The 20,197-nt window shown below is 40.6% G+C and overlaps 1 protein-coding gene across 1 annotated transcript in view; it reads left to right on the top strand.

The window, feature by feature from the left end:
• Positions 1-20,197, top strand: part of LOC124262062 (synaptojanin-1-like) — a 49,038-nt gene that overhangs the window by 13,368 nt on the left and 15,473 nt on the right. Inside the window, exons 7-17 of the mRNA XM_046696485.1 lie at positions 749-915; positions 1,035-1,116; positions 1,367-1,522; positions 1,999-2,155; positions 2,406-2,585; positions 2,691-2,796; positions 3,362-3,502; positions 5,228-5,420; positions 15,360-15,371; positions 18,986-19,144; positions 19,678-19,831. Coding sequence (XP_046552441.1) covers positions 749-915; positions 1,035-1,116; positions 1,367-1,522; positions 1,999-2,155; positions 2,406-2,585; positions 2,691-2,796; positions 3,362-3,502; positions 5,228-5,420; positions 15,360-15,371; positions 18,986-19,144; positions 19,678-19,831 — 1,507 coding nt within the window. The remainder of the gene's footprint in view (positions 1-748; positions 916-1,034; positions 1,117-1,366; positions 1,523-1,998; positions 2,156-2,405; positions 2,586-2,690; positions 2,797-3,361; positions 3,503-5,227; positions 5,421-15,359; positions 15,372-18,985; positions 19,145-19,677; positions 19,832-20,197) is intronic.

Below are 20,197 nucleotides of genomic sequence, written 5' to 3'. Positions count from 1 at the left end.
GGTAATGGCATGTAGGGGTTATGGGGTACAACCTCTGCAACACATTATACTGAGAAACTGTATATAATTTGGCATCATAGATGAATCTCATGAAAGGCAGACAAACCTAAATATTTGTTTTATAAACTACATAAGACTGACATGATGTATTAGCCTGAGATTTATCACAATGGTATTTGCAAACATTTGTTTGTGAGTAAACTAACAATGCTGTTGTCATGATTGATACAACCTCTGCAACACATTATACTGAGAAACTGTATATAATTTGGCATCATAGATGAATCTCATGAAAGGCAGACAAACCTAAATACATGTATTTATTTTATAAACTATATAAGACTGACATGATGTATTAGCCTGAGATTTATCACAATGGTATTTGCAAACATTTGTTTGTGAGTAAACATACCATGCTGTTGTCATAATTGATAGCTCTGTAATCAGTGGAGTATCTGTACTAAACACCTCATGTACCTGAATATGCTGCATGCTCTCAGTTGTAAGGTTGTTGCCTTGAGTTTGGTGTGTATGTGATTCAGTTTCAGTTATTACAAGCTAGGATTCTACTTGATATGTATCAGTTATTAGTAGGACAAATTCCACGACTGGTATTGGTAAGTTGAACATATTGTTAGATAGGTTTCAGTTTGTGGTAGATAAGCTGTACTCAGTGGTAGGTAGGCTTTAGCAATTGGTCCGGAATGGTTAATCCAGGATTATTAAGGCTTGTTTGTTCATCTCCCAGAACCACCACAAAGCCTCTGTGCACAGTCAGGACACACCCTACTATGAGTTCGACTACCACTCGGAAGTCAGAGGCAATCTTAAAAACCTGGAAAAGCTCAAGAGCAAAATAATCAAACATGTTCACAACTTTGAGTTTTTCTACTTTGAGAAATCAGGAATCAAGAGGTATGTATCCTGACTGTTGTCTTCTTTACCTTGTCACACATTGTATATATATATTGTGATCTGAGTTGCCAGTGTTTCCTGATGTCCAGAGTAACATGTATGTGTTGTGTGTTCTGTAGACAGCAGACAGGGACCATCCGGACCAACTGTGTGGACTGCCTGGACCGGACAAACTCTGTACAGACCATGATTGGGATGGATGTAAGTCAAGCCATATCATTGGGCAGGGATGATCAGGCCCTAGATGGTTACATAGGTGGGGTGGCTGTTGTAATTACCAGTTTCTGGCTTAGTTGTGGTGTAACCGCGTGGTTAGAGCATATGCTTGTCATGTTAAAGGGTCTGGTTCAGTTCATCATATATGTACACTTTGTGATAATGCTATGATATTGACTATTGAATGGCAGCTCACTCAATAACTGTGTTGGTAATGTTTGAAGTTTTCCCTCAGATCCTTCCGAAGCAGATTGAGAATCTGGGACTCTCCAACAAACCACAGATGCTGTCAAGGTTTCAGGAGGTGTACAAGCAGATCTGGGGGCTCAACGGCGACCATGTTAGCAAGATCTATGCTGGAACAGGGGCACTTGGTGGTGGCAGATCTAAGGTATGGCATCAGCTTCCTCCCAGCTTGTTGTGATGTGAAGGTGTGTACAGTATCACTGCAGATGATGTTAAGAACCCAAGTCAGACACTATCCTTTCTCTAGGTAAGAGTGTCTAATGTGTATATTCATAGTACCATTCTTTCTGGATCTCTTTAGCCTATACCAGTCAAGTAATGGAAAATTATAAACAACAAATGTATCCAACTATGTAAAGACATTGGGGGAACATTATGATCCATTAATCCTGATTATATTTAACAAATGTCCAAGATCTGGGCCCACAGGTAAGGAGCAAATTCCAGAAAATTTGGCAGACAGGCCACAGTGATTGTGTCAAGAAGAATGTGAAGGTGCCATTGGAATGGATGATAAACTTAAGGGATGTTTTGGCTCAATACCAAATTTGGGTGTCATCTTTACTTGTATTCACTGATGAGGGAAAGATGGTGTCACAATCGGTCTTGCTTCCTTCACAGTACTCAGACGCAGCTAGATCGGCAACTCGGACCATACAGAACAACTTCCTTGATAACAGTAAACAGGAAGCCATTGATGTCCTGTTGCTAGGCAGCTCTTTATATGGAGAACTAGCAGACAAAGCCAGGTCACTGCTGAGTCCTCGATGTCTTCATGGTATGTATACAACTATCATCACAGCACAATGTGGAGTGCGGATCAATCTGTGAGGGTGCTCTCCCTCTCAAACCCCCACCCCTTCTCCCCAATTTTCCCAGAGGAGCATATATTCCTCTCCTCTCTTTCCTCCACAATTTAGCTGTTCAGTTGATAGATTTGGAAGTTTTTCAGTACAGAGACTGTTCTTACTTTGATATGTGATTGCAAGGGTGAAGCTGTGAAGCTGTAGTGTGATGGTGTGTTACAGTTGCGCCAAGCATCCTGTACAGCATGGTGCAGAGATACAAAGAGTACACCAAGCCCACTCCACTCAGGGTCGGTGTGGGAACCTGGAACGTCAATGGAGGCAAGCATTTCCGCAGTGTCGCGTTTAAACACCAGTCTGTCAGTGACTGGCTGTTGGATGCACACAAGAAGGCAAAAGCAGGCAAGTTTTGATTGTGACACAGTTGGTTTAAAGAGTTTTAATATTAGCTTATGGATCATTATTTAGTGCCAAGATGATGTAACTAAAATGGTTTGTTGTTTACAGGTACCTTGGAAGATGAATCAGTTGACTATGAGAAGCCTGTGGACATTTATGCAATAGGGTTTGAGGAAATAGTAGACTTGAATGCAAGCAACATCATGAGTGCAAGGTAAGGAATTTGTAATTCGATAAATCACCTTTCCTACACCGTGATCCTTGCTTGTATTTCTGTTGGGCCACAAGCCTGTGAGGTGATTCATATTCACTTGAATTTCAAGTAAAATTTCACTTTGGTGACTGAAACATTGATGGCGTAAGTAGAATGATAGTAATGTGAAAATAATCAGATACCTTAACATGACTCTTTTGATAAAACTTGACAATAAGCCTAGCACATGAACAGGATTGGAGGAATCATCACATCCTAAATTATTTAAGCAGTCAGTCTTTAATGGTAGAAGCTTTTATTGATCTTGCAAAACAAAATCAGCATCGGTTTGATCCAAACTGATATGTTGCAAATGTAGAATTAAAAAGAAGAAACAGTTGTTGTATGACATAGTTATTACCTTAGAAAATATACACCATTATGAGCCATTTTACATTAGGAACTGGGATAAAATAGTGTCCCACGCCATACAGTGTATAGTGAGAAAATGTCGTGACATATGTAAGACTAGATTCCATTGGTGTATTTGTCCTGCTTACAAAATTGAATTACAATTTTATTGCAGCACTTCAAATGCCCGTGAGTGGCAGAGGGATTTGCTGAAGACGGTATCACGAGACAATAAATATGTTCAGCTGACCCACATACAGCTGGTGGGCGTGGTCCTCTATGTCTTCATCAGGCCACACCTTGCACCTTTCGTTAGGTCAGTACCAGGCACTACACATGGTTGAAGTGATAAATGTTTAGTTATGACTCATTATTGAAATCACCAGTTGACTGATTTTTGCTTACCCAGTTTCAAACAAAGGGGGAGAGCTTGCTATGCCAGAACAGATTACCTATTTCTTTAGTTTTCATCATCTCAAGGGTATTACTTTGTCACATGTTTAGCAGCCATCAATTTTCTGCTGCTCCTGATCATGCCATTAAAGTTTCCCTAAGCTCTGCATAATGTTTTGCATGGAAGAAATGCAGAAGTTTCCTCCACCTGCATGGTACATGAAGCTTGTCCTTCACCATCTTATCTTGGCTCTGTACAATCCACTTGCATCTGCATCCTTAACATCCACTGCTCAGAAAACACTTTTCTACTTCTCTTAGCTACTGCAACTTGTGTCAATTCATGCTCTACGTTTCACAAGGATCAAATCCAAATAAACACCATCATGACACGGTCTCTGGTTGGACACCATTTCTATGAATCAATATCTCCATCAACCTGACCACATGTTTATTATCCTACAGCTTTCTTCAATGATTGTATGTATAGATCAACAGCAACTGATGCTTTGCCTTGTTAGTGAGTGAGTGAGTTTAGTTTTGCGCCGCACTCAGCAATATTCCATCTATATGGGGGCAGTCTGTAAATAATCGAGTCTGGACCAGACAATCCAGTGATCAATAGCATTAGCATTGATCTGCGCAATTGGGAACTGATGACATGTGTCAACAAAGTCAGCGAGCCCGACCACCCAACCCCGTTAGTCACCTCTTACAACAAGCATGGGTTACTGAAGATCAATATTCTAACCAGGATCTTCTGAGGTTTGCCTTGTTAGAGCTTTGTTAGTCTTTATCAGTGCATTGAAGGGTCTTTGTTGGAAGTTGGAAACATTTCTTTATGCACCGACTAAGGTACTGAGGTCTCACTACTGTCACCTTTGGCACCTTTCTATAGACAGATTCTGATATGGATTTACCTCTTCACGTTATTTTTTGCCTCCTCCTTGCCCACTAGTGTCATGGAGAGATGCTTCTGGCTTTCACCAAACACTTGTACTTGTGTAGCAAGTGTACTGGCATAACTCATGAAAATATAAACACGATGAATAAAGACATAAGAGACAGTAGGTGTCCTTATGCAAAAATATGCCCAGTAATAGTTTGGAGAACATGTAAAGTTTTACTGTCAGGCACTATTAGTGCTGAGCTTGCTTTCAAAGATTGGGCCTGCTTTCATCAGCAGTGGAACATGGAACAGATCGATGAAAACATCGTATCACCTACCTTGTGCATGAAATGACTCCTTCCATGACCCCTCATCCTACATACACGAAACTTATCTTGTTGATGGTGAAATATGTTGCATTATCATTCACAATCCTTTATCCCGACACAAAACTTGTACATGGAACACAGTTGTCAGGATTGTCATGTAGTAAGTAGAGGAAGTTATCCTGACCTTGTAGAGGCCGATAATGGCTAAGTCTGCAGCAGATTTCTGTAAAAAGTCTCGAATTAAATTCTTGATTTGTGTTACATTGTAATACATACTGTTCTGGCTTTGTCGATGTGATTTGTACTTCACTGACCAATTTGAAGAAAGTAACGATTATGTCACAGATTGCCTGCCAGGGACACTTAGTTTGGATCATGGATAAATCCGTGAACTATTTGCTATGTAGTGATGAGGTTGTTGTCCTTGCAGAGACGTGGCTATAGAGAAGGTGAAGACTGGTCTGGGGGGCGCTGCAGGCAACAAGGGAGGTGTGGCCATACGTATGTTGGTTCATGGCACGTCAGTGTGCTTTGTGTGTGCTCATCTAGCCGCAGGCCAATCTCAGGTCAATGAACGGAACGCTGACTATGTGGAGATTACGCGCAAGATGATGTTCCCAATGGTAAGTGTTCTCCTTTGTCCTTTAATAAGGGGTGGGGTGGGGTTGGGTGGTGGGGAAGAGGACTGGGGATAATCTTGAAGTGCCTTGGATTTGGTTTTATGTGCCACTTATACTACTTATAACAGGGACTGTACATCTCGTATATACTTTATCATGGAATTATGTTGCTTGTTAAAAAGTGTGATTGTTGCAAAACTCGGAGTGTGGGATAACTGAGAAAATCAAAGCAGGTTATTAGTTATAACCAACTAGAAGACTGAGAACCCAAGCTCCATGGCTGGAGTTTAAAGTTCTCTTCTTGACTTTTTAAAAGTATATGGTGTCTTGAGACGTGTTAATCAGATATTTGTTTACATTGGATGATTAATACAGACATGCTTTTGTTTGAATTTGGGTAACATACCAACATGATAGTACTAGTAGTCTCTTACACAACTTTATACAGTGAAAGAAAAATATATATACCAAACAACAGATATATATCTGGGTAAGACGTGTGGGTTCCATTCCCTACATGGGTACAATGTGTGAAGCCCATTTCTGGTCACCTCCGCTGTGATATTGCTGGAATATTGCTAAAAGCGGTGTTAAACTTTCTATTTTTCCTTATCCTGACTCATGCTTATTGCTTGTCTTCTTCTTCTTGCGAACCTAGTGGAACACTTGTATCTCCCAATTGAAGTTCCCTTCAATAAAAAATCACTCATTAGTACCCACCACGAGTTACCTCCCTTCCACAAGCGCGGGAACGAGGGCGCCACCCGAACCCATGTGCCTCACTCTCTCCTTCTTCGCCCAGTGAGCAAGACGTGAGAGCACCTGTGTCTCCCTGCACACTATATCCTTTATTTATATTTAGTTTGTTACCTCTTATATTCATCTATAGAGGTGTAACTAGTATCATTATTCAACATGCATTGATAATTATTCGTGTTTCTGCTGCTTGATTCACGGTTCGCCGTGTTTACTCAGCAGTTTGCGTTAATAAAAATCTGCACTGTTTGTAAATTACGTTACTCTGCTACCAATCCACATTTAAAATGCCCTAGTTGCATAACTCCATGTTCTATTGTTTCTCGTTGTAAATTATGTATTAATTTACCAATTTCTGCCTTTGATAAATATTTATGTTCCGCTTTGAGACGGAAGGCAGATAAATCTCGGAAACAATCTTCAGTCATGGCTAATAGATCGAGTCAGATATTTCCTGAGTTACCTTCGGGATAAGCGTGGGACGAGTCCGCTATATCCTAGAAGTTTACCTGCTTCCCAGGACGCTCCTTCATCACAGTCTAAAACTAGAAGAGCTTCCATGTCGCCTCAATGTACGCCCGAACCCCCAGGTCTACAGCCTCGGCCAAAGGGAAATCCAAGGCTACTAAAAAAACAAAAACTTTGCTTCTGATATTCAGAATTATGTTTATATGATGATGACATTTCGATTATCATTCCAGATGTATGTCATAAGAAGTGACCAGTATCGGCTACCGTCACTTCAGCCGCCAGATCAACATGCAATCAGAGATGCCTCACGCTGACGCCGGAGATTATAACTGAGGGTCTCGCCACTATCACAGAGAGGACACCCTCAACGCCAGCATAGACCATCCCAGACGACCTGGTCAACCAAATCATGAGGCTGATGGAAGACCGTTCACGGCGCTTACAGAGGCCTCAGAGCCACGGGCCTCAGAGCCCACCCCATACTAAGTCATACAGGGCCTTAGAGCCTGCCTTGGCTTCAGCGTAGGGCCTTTGAGCCCACAGACAGCACCTCCATGAAGGGCAACTCCAGCCTCAGAAGCGAACACTTCGCTAAGGAAGTCCCAGGCCGCCTCGGCGGAGCTAGAGCCTCACTGAGTAGCTGCAGGGACATCGGCGGAGAAGGAGCGCCGCCAAGCCCACACCCTGTAGAACACAGAGGTCGCTCTCGTGAAGCAAGCCATATATTGAGTTGCGGAGAGGAGCCGAGCCCACACCCTGTAGAACACAGAGGTCGCTCATGGCAAGCGCATATATAGAGTTGCGAGGAGCGCGGGCCGAGCCCACACCCTGTAGAACACAGAGGTCGCTCAAAGCGGGCAAGCGCTCATATATTGATCGGGACTCCCTAGACACTTCGCTAAGAAGTCCCAGGCCTTCCGCTAAGGAGCTAGAGCCTCACCAGTTGAGAGGGACATCGCGAGAAGGAGCGCCGCCAAGCCCACACCCTGTGTAGAACACACAGGTCGCTCGCTGGAGCAAGCGCTCATATATTGATCGACTCTGACTCGATACTTTCGAGGGGTCGCTAAGGCTAAGTGGCTCCCGGTCTATTTCACCCAGAAGATCTAGAAGCTGCTACCGGAGATCTTGCGAAGTCCCGGCGTCACGAGGAAGTCTCCTCCAAGGTCTCCATATACTAGCCACTTCGGCCATATATAGCCACTCGCCAGTCCGTTCAAGACATCGCATGAGTTGTCTATCAACTGTAAGCCATATGCCATCTACAAGCCTACGCTAAGACAATTGCACAGGCTATTTACAACACAGAACGCCGCTGTATTAATTTATCAACAGATGAAGAGCCTAATTAGGGATCTTCAAGCGACTACCTACTACGATACGACATTATCTACATGCGCGACCATTACGCAGGATCTGCAGACAATTCAATAACGAAATTGAACAGCAGCCTTGTTACAACGAAAGTAAAACTCATAATCATCAATGATTTCCTGAGAAGAAATATGTACAACAAGTTCAGCTTTAACAGTCTACAAGCTGACAACTTGCAAGGTTTATTGAACCTTATATAAGGAAGTCGAATTATCTTCAAGACTGAAGTTACTTTCACGACAAGCCTGGAAAATAACCTACCCAGCATTAATATTACAGAGCGAGGTATTTCATACCGAAGGTTTCGCTACTTACCATCAACCCTCAAACACGCGTGGTCACTAGGGTAACTTCGAAGTTACGAAGAAGACCGACGATTGTTCTAATATCAACGACGCACTATATTATACAAGGTTCCTTTTCCTGCTAAGCACCGGTGACATCACAGCTGGTACTCTACAGAATCAAAATGCCTTGTTCTGATTGGACCGAGATGGACAACGCCTCACGCAGAGGTCGCATCATAGTTCACAGTTCAACACATAGGTTGCAAGTGACAACAATATATCAGTGAATCGAGCAAACCTCCTTACAGTCCAGCTAATCTGAACCTTCATGATTGGGCTGCCTTCTTTGAGGTTAGAGACCTCCCATGTCGGTAAGGACGAGGCACGGCAGTCAGGCGCATTTTTACATAAGAGTTCAAAGATGGCAGTCACCCCTGGTTATGCACCTACATCGCCAAGCACTTCGCAGCTTAATTTACCTCGACGACGGGATACAAATGGATCCAAATCCATAGCGCCTCAGACTACAGTTGAATTCATCATCAAGCTACTAACACAACTAGATGGTTAGTAAACCTACTAAGTTGGACCTAGAACCTTCGCCAAGATCTGCTAATTCTAGGTTTTGATTTGTAACGGCGCAGAATCGTGATAATTGTACCGAGAACCATGGATCAAGATCCAACAGTCATTTCCATTAAGCCTTACTATCTCCGCTACCACTCACGACAGTGACAGAGTCTGTTGGGTTACGCACTTCAGCTCAGCTCAAGACATGACAGGCAGAGGCAGACTACAATTACATCCATTACAAGTCATCATCAATTCGCATCTAGACCGAATCTCTACCGTTCAATTCACCGGTTCAGGTCAAACCTCATCTACTATGGTGGACCAAGAGATCAATGTTTGAATAGGCGTCTCGTTAATAGAGCTGGAATTGATAACACTTCTCTACGTAGATGTGTCACTATAATGTTGGGGAGCCCATCTTGCCAACAGGACGGCATCAGGGCTATGAGCAATCAAGAGAACAAATTACACATAAATCTGCTAGAGATGCAAGCAGTAATAAACGCTTTAATGCACTGGAGCAACTTACTACAGTATACCCAGTGGATGATTCACACAGTCAATTCGACAGTGGCGTTTTATGTGAACAAACTAAGCTCAACCAGGTCCCCGAACATATCGACTCTGTTTTCAATTGTTCGATTTAATCGACAATCTCAACATACATGTCAGAGCATATCACATTCCAGGAGCAAAGAATGTGATAGCAGACGCTCTCTCTCGGCCACACATACCATCACGACAGAATGAATGCTCCATACAGAGATATTCACTCAAATTATCAAGGAAATAGGAACTACACTAATAGACCTATTTACCACTCGATTCAACAAACAACTGACAACATTTGTATCGCCAGTTCCAGACCCACTAGCATTGGCAACAGACGCACTAAGCATATCGTGGGAAGGACTCAACGCTGCACGCTTTTCGCCACCAGCGCTAATCTCACAAGTTTACTCAAAAATCAGTCAAAAGCAGAGCCTCCATCTGAATTGGTCACAGCCTACTGACTAGCTGAAGAACGGGTTTCCAACTCTTATTCAAGAAATCGGACAACCAATACTACATCTTACAGAGTGCTCGAATCTGTTAATACATCCGCACACCAAACAAGCGCACGGAAAGCCAGATATATTCCAACTTCACGCTTGGATTGTATCATAGCGTGTCTGAATAACAAGTTATTCAGCCAGAGCGGCAAAGCAGTCTAGCTTGCCCCTCGCGTAACTCAACTGGCAACTTATACGATGACAAATGGCACAGTTTGTCAATTATGCTGCAAAGGAAGGATTTACAGCTAGATATGCTACTCATCCTCAAGTGGCGGACTACTTATGTTATCTACGTCAGACTAAGATTTTATAAGGCTCAACTTGTCCACCTATCTTGCAGCAATAGCTCTATCATAACTGAGAACGGGCGGCCAAGTTAACTTTAACCCAGTTACTCAGCCTTTGCTACGAGCTTCGATTGAGGATTAAAACGGAAGTTTCACGCCCAACTTGGGATTCGAATATAGTGTTCCAACACCTCACAAGTGAGGTTTATGAACACGCTTTGAGGATATACTTGGACCCCATGATATACGATGAATCTATCACCATGGCCAGTAAGAGCACTGAAAAATATATCTCCACTGAGCCAAACAGGAGGGAAAAATGCAAGAGATTTATTTCTCTATCAAGCTACGCAGACGGAAGTCTCAATGCACTACTATCTCCTTTTTGGATCAGAACTGTCATACTACGTGCCTACAAGACTGCAGGATCGACCTCCATGAGCTTCTAATCCTCATGATATTAGAGCTTAACATCTACATTGCTCTACACAAATGCTATTGAAATAATGGAGGGTTATTTCTGAGATCCCATATGGTGTTTGCCAACCACTATCTGAGAGATATCACCACCGAGGACGCCTCAGGTATCCACCACTCGGGTCCCATGGTCCTCGCACAACAGTTGACAGTTCTCGAGAAGATAAGTCAATCTTACAGATTTTACTTATCTTATAACAGTACTAAATAGCTACATGCTATATATATTTTGCTTAAGTTCTTGTATTATCTTAAGCTCATTACTATGGTTATTATATCATACAATATATAAGCTAACAACTCTAATGGAGTTTGTTATTATATATTTAGCTTAAGTTAATCATATCTTAAAGCTCAGTACTATGGTTACATTATAAATGTATTAGCTAACAAACTCTACAGAGTTTTTGCTATTATATATGTAGCTTAAGTTCATTATATATTAAACACAGTACTATACTCATATCATAAAAATATATTAGCTAACAAACTCTACGGAGTTTTGCTATTATATATGTAGCTTAAGTTTATTCATATCTTAAAGCTCAGTACTATGTTTATATCATATAAGTATATTAGCTAACAAACTCTAAAGAGTTTTTGCTATTATATAGTTACCTTAAGTTTCATCATATCTAAAGCATTATGGTTACATTGTAAAATATATTAGCTAACAAACTCTACGAAGTTTTGCTATTATATATATAGCTTCAGTTTATTCATATCTTAAGCTTAGTACTATGTTTACTTCATAAAAAAGTATATTAGCTGATAAACTCTAAGGAGTTTTTGCTATTATATATTTAGCTTAAGTTTAGTCATATCTTAAGCTCAGTACTATGTTTATATCATAAAAGTATTTTAGCTAACAAACTCTAAGGAGTTTATGCTATCATATTAACAAGCTTAAGTCTATTAGTCTTAAGCATTGTATTAATATTATATATACTTTTATCATAATTAGTAAATTGTAATAACCTTTATATGGCAGCTGATAAGTTACAGCAGGAATTCTTCAGTTCAGTACCTTTATGAAGTTCCCATAGGGTTATTACAATCATCTCAGTTCAAATCACTAATTAGTAAAATCCAAAGTATATATAATCCCACCTCCTATCCGTGAGGGATTCTACAAGCAATAAGCATGAGTCAGGATAAGGAAAATATGAAATTTTTAGAGTAAAATTAATATTTTTATACTTATCCTGACTCATGAGGTAAGCCCTCCCGTCCTCCCCACTTAACACTTTGGATTTCCCTGAAAATTCAAATGTTGGGCTCAGTATATGAGGAGAGAGTGAGGCACATGGGTTCGGGTGGCGCCCTCGTTCCCGCGCTTGTGGAAGGGAGGTAACTCGTGGTGGGTACTAATGAGTGATTTTTTATTGAAGGGAACTTCAATTGGGAGATACAAGTGTTCCACTAGGTTCGCAAGAAGAAGAAGACAAGCAATAAGCATGAGTCAGGATAAGTATAAAAATATTAATTTTACTCTAAAAATTTCATTTTTTAATCCAAATGATAGCAATCCATAATAAATGGCCCAACAATCACTGACTGCCCCCATCAAGCTCTGTCTTCTCACAACAGGACAAGGCTTGAGGAACACGAGTTCTCTGTGGCTGCTGTGTTAGCTATGAAATCATCACATATCATTAGTGAGAGGTTGACAGATCTGATTACTCTGGCTAAGACTAATATATTGGATATACATTCCTAATATGAAGCATGTACACATTGAATATGATTACCAACCTTCAATTATTATACCAGTGTTTCACTGCGGTTTATTAAACTTATTAAAGGTTTAGCCATATATCTCCTGTACAATGATGGGATACCACTGTAGGCTGCATCTTCTATATTCTCTCTAATTATGGTATGTGTGTACATTTTTATATACACACAAATTCTGACAGTTATGACAATGTATTGATGTTTCTTGTGGCCTCAGGTTCAGAACTGTTGACCAAAGATAGCTATTTTATGAAGAAATGTTTAAGTTATCACTTCACCGGATCCCAGCACAGATGTTGTGTCTCATCACAATCAGTGTGAACTTATTGCATGAGTTTTGTCAGTCTGTCAGGCCCCTCAAAAGTACCCATCATCGACTCTAATCGGGAAAGTGTAACCCTAAACCATTTGTCTCCAGTTGCATCTTTGCTCTTATCACTGTCCCCGGTACGCCACTACTGTAAATGTGTTGTGCTTCAGGACCAATACACCGGAGTTGGCCATGTTAAAATAGGTTTTTACTCATATACTACAAATTACCATCTGAAAAAAATCTTTCACAGAATGGTAATAAAACAACCTACCGGTACCTGCCACATTTTGGTAGAGAATAAGCTTTCTATCACAATTCTCACAAATGACCATGTCTGCAGAACATGTTCTGTATATGTCCACTATTGAATTTAAAATATGCCCTCCACAGCAATATTAGTCTGAAAACAGATTTGATGCCAAAGTTGTTTTCTTTGTTCATTAGCCCCCAGCGGTGGGGTAGGGGTAGCCTAGTGGTTAAAGCGTTTGCTTGTCATCGAAAGCCTGGGTTCTATTCCCCACATGAGTACAATGCGTGAAGCCCATTTCTGGTGTCCCCCGCCATGATATTGCCTGAATATGTATTGCTAAAAGTGGCGTAAAACTAAACTCACTCATTCACTCATTAGAACCCCTTGATAAAATGGTACATGTACATTGTAATAAATTGAAAATGGCTTCTGTGGCATAGATCTGTAAAATGGTGTTGACTGAATTTTATTGTAAACTGGATTGACACTTACTTAATGAAAACTGAATTAAACCAAATACTTCTTTATCAACTGAAATGTTAGTTGAAACATATAAATATGTATTTAAAATGGTTTTCTTTGTCTTGAGTATGTACATTATCGCAATGTCACAATGAATACGAAAATGGGATGAAAATAAAGAGACATAACATAAAACTAAGAGAACTATATAATACATGGTCCTAGAAAACACTGAAATCTGTAGTGGAGCCATTATCTCTATAAACATGTAACCATCAACCTTTGACCTCATCAGTTCCAGGTGTCAGATATCCCTAATCTACTTCCTGATCCACAGGGTTAGGTAATCAGTCAGTGTGTACATTTATGGAAATAAATTTTATTTTAATTCAAGTATTCTAACAATACAGATGTATTTAGAAAATTGTGTCTAAATACGTCTTCACTGACAGCACAGTGGAAGTTTACGAGACCCTAAATATTTCATAATAATGTATGTGCAGTGTCAGGGGAGTGTTCAAATGTTGTCGCATATTACACGTGTTAGATGGGGATGGGAAACAGTTTACCTGGATAGGCTGCTTTTCTGGAAAGTTTTCTATTTCAGTGAAGTTAATCTATTCTGCTACTGTTGACATGATTTGTGATATTTTGATAAAAGATATTGTAGCTATTGTACAAATATCCTACAGTTCTCAACATGTGTATGTATCGCAAAGAACATCTAAAGTGATCTTGGAAACTCAATTCCTGTTGTACTACAGGATAATGGACTGTGAAGGGTTAACAAGCAGACACAATTGCTTGGTAGCCCAAGTGATATCCCACCAACCCTATATAAACATGGCACACGGAGAACTGTCTGATGTAGATACATTGCCATTTTGCTAGATATGAGTTCTTACAAAAGTTACATATTGACATTTTAACATGAGATATGATGATATCCCAAGAAAACCTAAACATATAACAAGGAAACATACATACTAATATTAATATTTAAAAAGTCTTGTGAGAAATATCTGTAGAGTGTCCTTAAAGGTTTCAAGGATGAAACAGACATCAATGGTTCAAAATACACAATTTGAAGTTGCTTTGTTTATAAGATTTGATTTCATGTTACCATTTCCTGATTCTCAAAAGTCATGCACAAACAATTAAGGGTACTTGACATTTTGTAAATTTAGTATTGCTGGAAATATTTTATAAATTATTTCACTCTCTGCAAAAATTGATTTTGAGTGGCCAAGCAACTGATTTATATTACAGAGGACACATGGGCATTTTTGCTTTTATCAGTGAATCTTGGTGTGACATATTTGTATCATCACACCTGGCAGATTCTAATGTGTGGGTGAAGACTGGCATCACATAATATAAAAAGGTTTGTTGTTAAAAAGAAAAATCAACAATACCAGCAAATTAGTACTGGTATAAAGCAGTGAATTATATTTTCACATGGGGAAGTGGGGTGGGGGTATACACAATAAAATAACAGATTTAGGTCATGTAGAAAAATAGTTATTAGTTGTTCAGGAAACTCAAGGAAAGGGTATCACTTTCATGATTAGGAGTTTTGTGCAATCCAACCACTAAAGCAAAATAGAGGTGATTACTGTTAGCTGATAAGAATCTAAAAAATGATCAAAAGCCCTTACAAAAAAACTATTTACAAACATGAGTGTTGATAACCAGGGACACAGGCACTAGTCAGTGAAAACCTAGAGGGACTAGATATCGGCCCCCTGTTGTTAAGTTACATCTGCTCTGTAATGAGTGGTGATGTAGATGAATATAGCTGATGGTGTCTGGCTCAGGTTGTACCTGCTGAGTGTATAAACATATTATGCCATGCCTCCAGCCACTGTGCCCAACTATATGTGTATGTTTCTCTCTACAGGATATGTGTATGGTATGTATATCCACAGCATGTGTAGAGTGCATGCATCTTATGTACATTGACCCTCCTAGCAGGCTAGTTCAGTCTTGTCTCGTACCATGTGTTCAGTAACCAGGCCTTGTAATGCTTTCACTGTGGAAGGTATGTTTGAGTGTGTAGACTGAGGAGTGTGTCACTGTGTTCAACCTGTATATCAGATGCTGGCTGTGGTTTTTGACTTAGCTGGAAGATGCTGTGTTGGCAGAGGCTGAAAAGTCAGTGAATGGTTCCGAAGTTGGTTATCTTTCTCTTGATTTTTCAGTGTAATATATACCTCCATTCTAAGTAGGTCATCTCCTGCTCCCATTTGTTGCCATGGTTTCGTTTGGGAGGAGATGATACCATCTGTAACTTTTCACATTTTCTTTGTCAGGTGGGTGTAATTTGAGTGTACAACTACTTTTTAGCTGTTATGATTATGAAATCATTCAGTGCAAACCTATGTCAGTCAATGCAGGGTATTGTCATAATAGAATGTACATATTTTACACTGGATGATAGAAGATTGTTAACTACATGTAATGCTAATGTATGGGCTGTGACTATGTACCGAGTGCACTACACATCAGCCTTGGTTATAGTTGTATTAGCCAGCCATGTACAACTGCCATACTAGGTGTTATATGTATACTTGTGGCGGTTGGTTTTTGAAACATGGTAATCACTGGAACATAGTTTAAACATCTTGGTGAAGTGTTTTACATGGTGACGTAGCATGTGATTGTGGTCAGGTTGGTTGTATGTGCTGGAGAGTGTCAGAAGTCTTGTGTTGTTGCTCCAACAATGTCACGACTAACATGCATGCTTCTAATCTCAATGTCCAAATCAAAATTCACAAATGGTGACTAATGCAAGCTCTAACCCGTTCCTTGTACAACGTTTACATCATTTCCTCACAGAGCAGCAAGCCCCTTGAGCTTGACACCAGGACATGTGTGCCTGGAGCCCCTCACATGTCTTGTATAATTAACTACAGCACCAGATGCTCATCAAGGTGATGCAGAGGTCAGATGACTGGCAGGAATGTCCAGTATCTAGGTCCACCATGCTTGCATTAATATAAAATGTTGTCTTCCTGATGATTTTAATGTTCTGTTAGGGTGTTGAATGATTTGCTTCTAGAAATCTGATCTTTTTTATTAGTTTCAAGTATTGTTTTCCAGTCTTTGCATGGATTTACTATTTCTACAGTTGTGATGTATGTTTTATCTCTTTGTAGGATATCTGTCCTATAAATAAGCCTGGACATTGTCAGATTATGTTAGACCTGCCCTACTGGCTGGAGAATGGAACAGTCACACAGTCCTTATGACAAAATATGTGTATTTGTGTCAGCAGAAAGCTGTTTTCTATCAGTTTTTCATGTCATGTTTTCATTCACTTTTGTACATGTATTTGTTAACAAATTAATTACACCATGGTTACATGACGGACACCATGGTTACGCCATGGACACCACATTGACTTGGTGGACATTATGGTTTCTTGACATACATCATGATGGGCACCACTGTTACACAACAGACACTACATCACAGACACTATAGTTACATGACAGGCATCATGGTTACATGTCGGGCATCATGGTTACACGACAGGCATCACGGTTACATGACAGGCATCATGGTTACACGACAGGCATCATGGTTACATGACAGGCATCATGGTTACATGACAAGCATCATGGTTACACGACAGGCATCATGGTTACATGTCGGGCATCATGGTTACATGACAGGCATCTTGGTTACATGACAGGCATCATGGTTACATGACAGGCATCATGGTTACATGACAGGGCATCATGGTTACATGACAGGCATCATGGTTACATGACAGGCATCATGGTTACATGACGGCATTACATGACAGGCATCATGGTTACATGACAGGCATCAAGGTTACATGACAGGCATCATGGTTACATGACAGGCATCATGGTTACATGACAGGCATCATGGTTACATGACAGGCATCATGGTTACATGACAGCCATCATGGTTACATGACAGCCATCATGGTTACATGACAGCCATCATGGTTACATGACAGACATCATGGTTACATGACAGCCATCATGGTTACATGACAGACATCATGGTTACATGACATCATGGTTACATGACAGCCATCATGGTTACATGACAGCCATCATGGTTACATGACAGACATCATGGTTACATGACAGACATCATGGTTACACGATGGGCATTATGGTAACATGACAGGCATCATCATGGTGGTTACATTATGACAGGCATCATGGTTACATGACAGCCATCATGGTTACATGACAGACATCATGGTTACATGACAGACATCATGGTTACACGATGGGCATTATGGTAACATGACAGGCATCATGGTTACATGACAGACATCATGGTTACACGATGGGCATTATGGTAACATGACAGCCATCATGGTTACATGACAGGCATCATGGTTACATGACAGACATCATGGTTACATGACAGGCATCAAGGTTACATGACAGGCATCATGGTTAGATGACAGCCATCATGGTTACATGACAGGCAGCATGGTTACATGACAGGTAATATGGTTACATGACAGCCATCATGGTTACACGACAGGCATCATCGTTCCACGACAGGCATCATGGTTACATGACAGGCATCACAGATACATGACAGGCAGTATGGTTACACGACAGACAGACATCATGGTTACACGACAGGCATCATGGTTACATGACAGGCATCACAGATACATGACAGGCAGTATGGTTACACGACAGACAAACATCATGGTTACACGACAGGCATCATGGTTACATGACAGGCATCATGGTTACGTGACAGGCAGTATGGTTACACGACAGACAGACATCACGGTTACATGACAGGCATTGTGTTTCATGACAGACACCATGTCTAAAGGTTGGGGATTATGGTTACACAACAGACGTTGTGGATAGATGTTGGATGATGTGGTTGCATGATGGAAGTAATGCATATTGCATCCTTCTGTATATATGTTGTAAGTTGATAGAAAACTTACTGTTAATGTATCAGATGACCTCTTTTGGCCATACACTCTGTATCTAGGGGGTATGAAAACACAGGCCTCAGAGGTGAAGGTGACCAGTATTTGACAAACTATAGATGCCTTCATGTGAGTAAAATATTAGAATTCATTGCAAGAACAAGCTTAACAACTACTTCAGGAAAAGGTTAAAATTTAATGGCTTGGTGAGTTTGATAACCTGAGTTGGTGTATTTCTTGCTCCCTTCTGTGTATGTTTTACTGATGGAAAACCAAAATCTGTACCAAATATTAAACCACATGGAAAAACTTGAATGTTTTGAGATAATAGTAACAGTAGTTATTGAATCATTTAGAGGCTGTGTTCTGACAACTGCCATTCACGGCAACAACATTATTATATAGTTACAGCTTATCACTCTCCTTCCATACCTACTTTATTGAAACAAGTCTGTATTGCAGACCAGATTACACGTGTGTTAGGTTCAGGATCACTGTGTATGGAAGGGCTCGACTATATATGTCTGGTGTAAGACTAGTGTGTTTTGCGAATGGTGTAAGATTAGTGTGTATTGCAGGGCCGGACTATCTCTAGTCACGACTACGTGTTCTGGTGCGGAGACTTCAACTACCGCATCGACATGGACATAGAGCAGGTGAAGGACCTCGTCCGCAGTGAGAACTGGGCAGCCCTGCAGCACTATGACCAACTTAATGTACAACGGGCGGAGGGCAAGGTAAGTTTTCAGTGAGTTCAGGGGCAGTATGGTAGAATAGTGTTTAAAGTGTCTGCTCATCCCCAAGATGAGCACAGTTTGAGAAGCCTGTTCCTGATGTCCCCAGCAATGATATTATAAGAATATTGCTAAAATGGTGTAAAACCCACTAAAGTCAAACAACAAAAGGTTTTTATACATGCCTTGAAAGAAAATTCATTTGAAACAAGTCTAATGTGTACCTATCATGAATTAAATTCTTTTGCTTGTAGTTTCATGGGGCGGTGGGGTAGCCTAGTGGTTAAAGCGTTGGCTCGTCACGCCGAGGACCCGGGTTCGAATCCCCACATGGGTACAATGTGTGAAGCCCATATCTGGTGTCCCCCGCCGTGATGTTGCTGGAATATTGCTAAAAGCGGCATAAAACCAAAACTCAGTCAGTCAGTTGTAGTTTCATGGAAACACTTGCATTCCAATTGCTCTCATTGGAATTGCCAGGACTGATGTTTAGATTGGTCAAGAATGATGTGTCTGTATGTGTACTTGTTGTGTAGGGGTTTGCTGGATTCAGTGAGGGGAAGACCAATTTCGCACCTACCTACAAGTATGATCTGTTCAGTGATGACTACGACACCAGTGAGAAGTCTCGCACACCAGCATGGACAGACCGGGTGCTCTGGAGGCGTAAACACCTCCTACCAAGAGAGCGTGAGTGTAGATGTACAGCTTCAGATGTCTTAGTGTAGATGTACAGCTTCAGATGTCTTCGTGTAGATGTACAACTTCAGATGTCTTAGTGTAGATGTACAGCTTAAAATGTCTTAGTGTAGATGTACAGCTTCAGATGTCTTAGTGTAGATGTTCAACTTCTGATATCTTAGTGTAGATGTACAGCTTCAGATGTCTTAGTGTAGATGTACAGCTTCAGATGTCTTAGTGTAGATGTACAGCTTCAGATGTCTTAGTGTAGAGATTCAGCTTCAGATGTCTTAGTGTAGATGTACAGCTTCTGATATCTTAGTGTAGATGTTCAGCTTCTGATATCTTAGTGTAGATGTACAGCTTCAGATGTCT

The sequence above is a fragment of the Haliotis rubra genome, unplaced genomic scaffold, assembly GCF_003918875.1.
Source record: "Haliotis rubra isolate DU_JTF1 unplaced genomic scaffold, ASM391887v1 Scf82, whole genome shotgun sequence".
Lineage (NCBI taxonomy): Eukaryota > Metazoa > Mollusca > Gastropoda > Lepetellida > Haliotidae > Haliotis > Haliotis rubra.
This window is presented reverse-complemented; position numbering and strand designations above follow the sequence as displayed.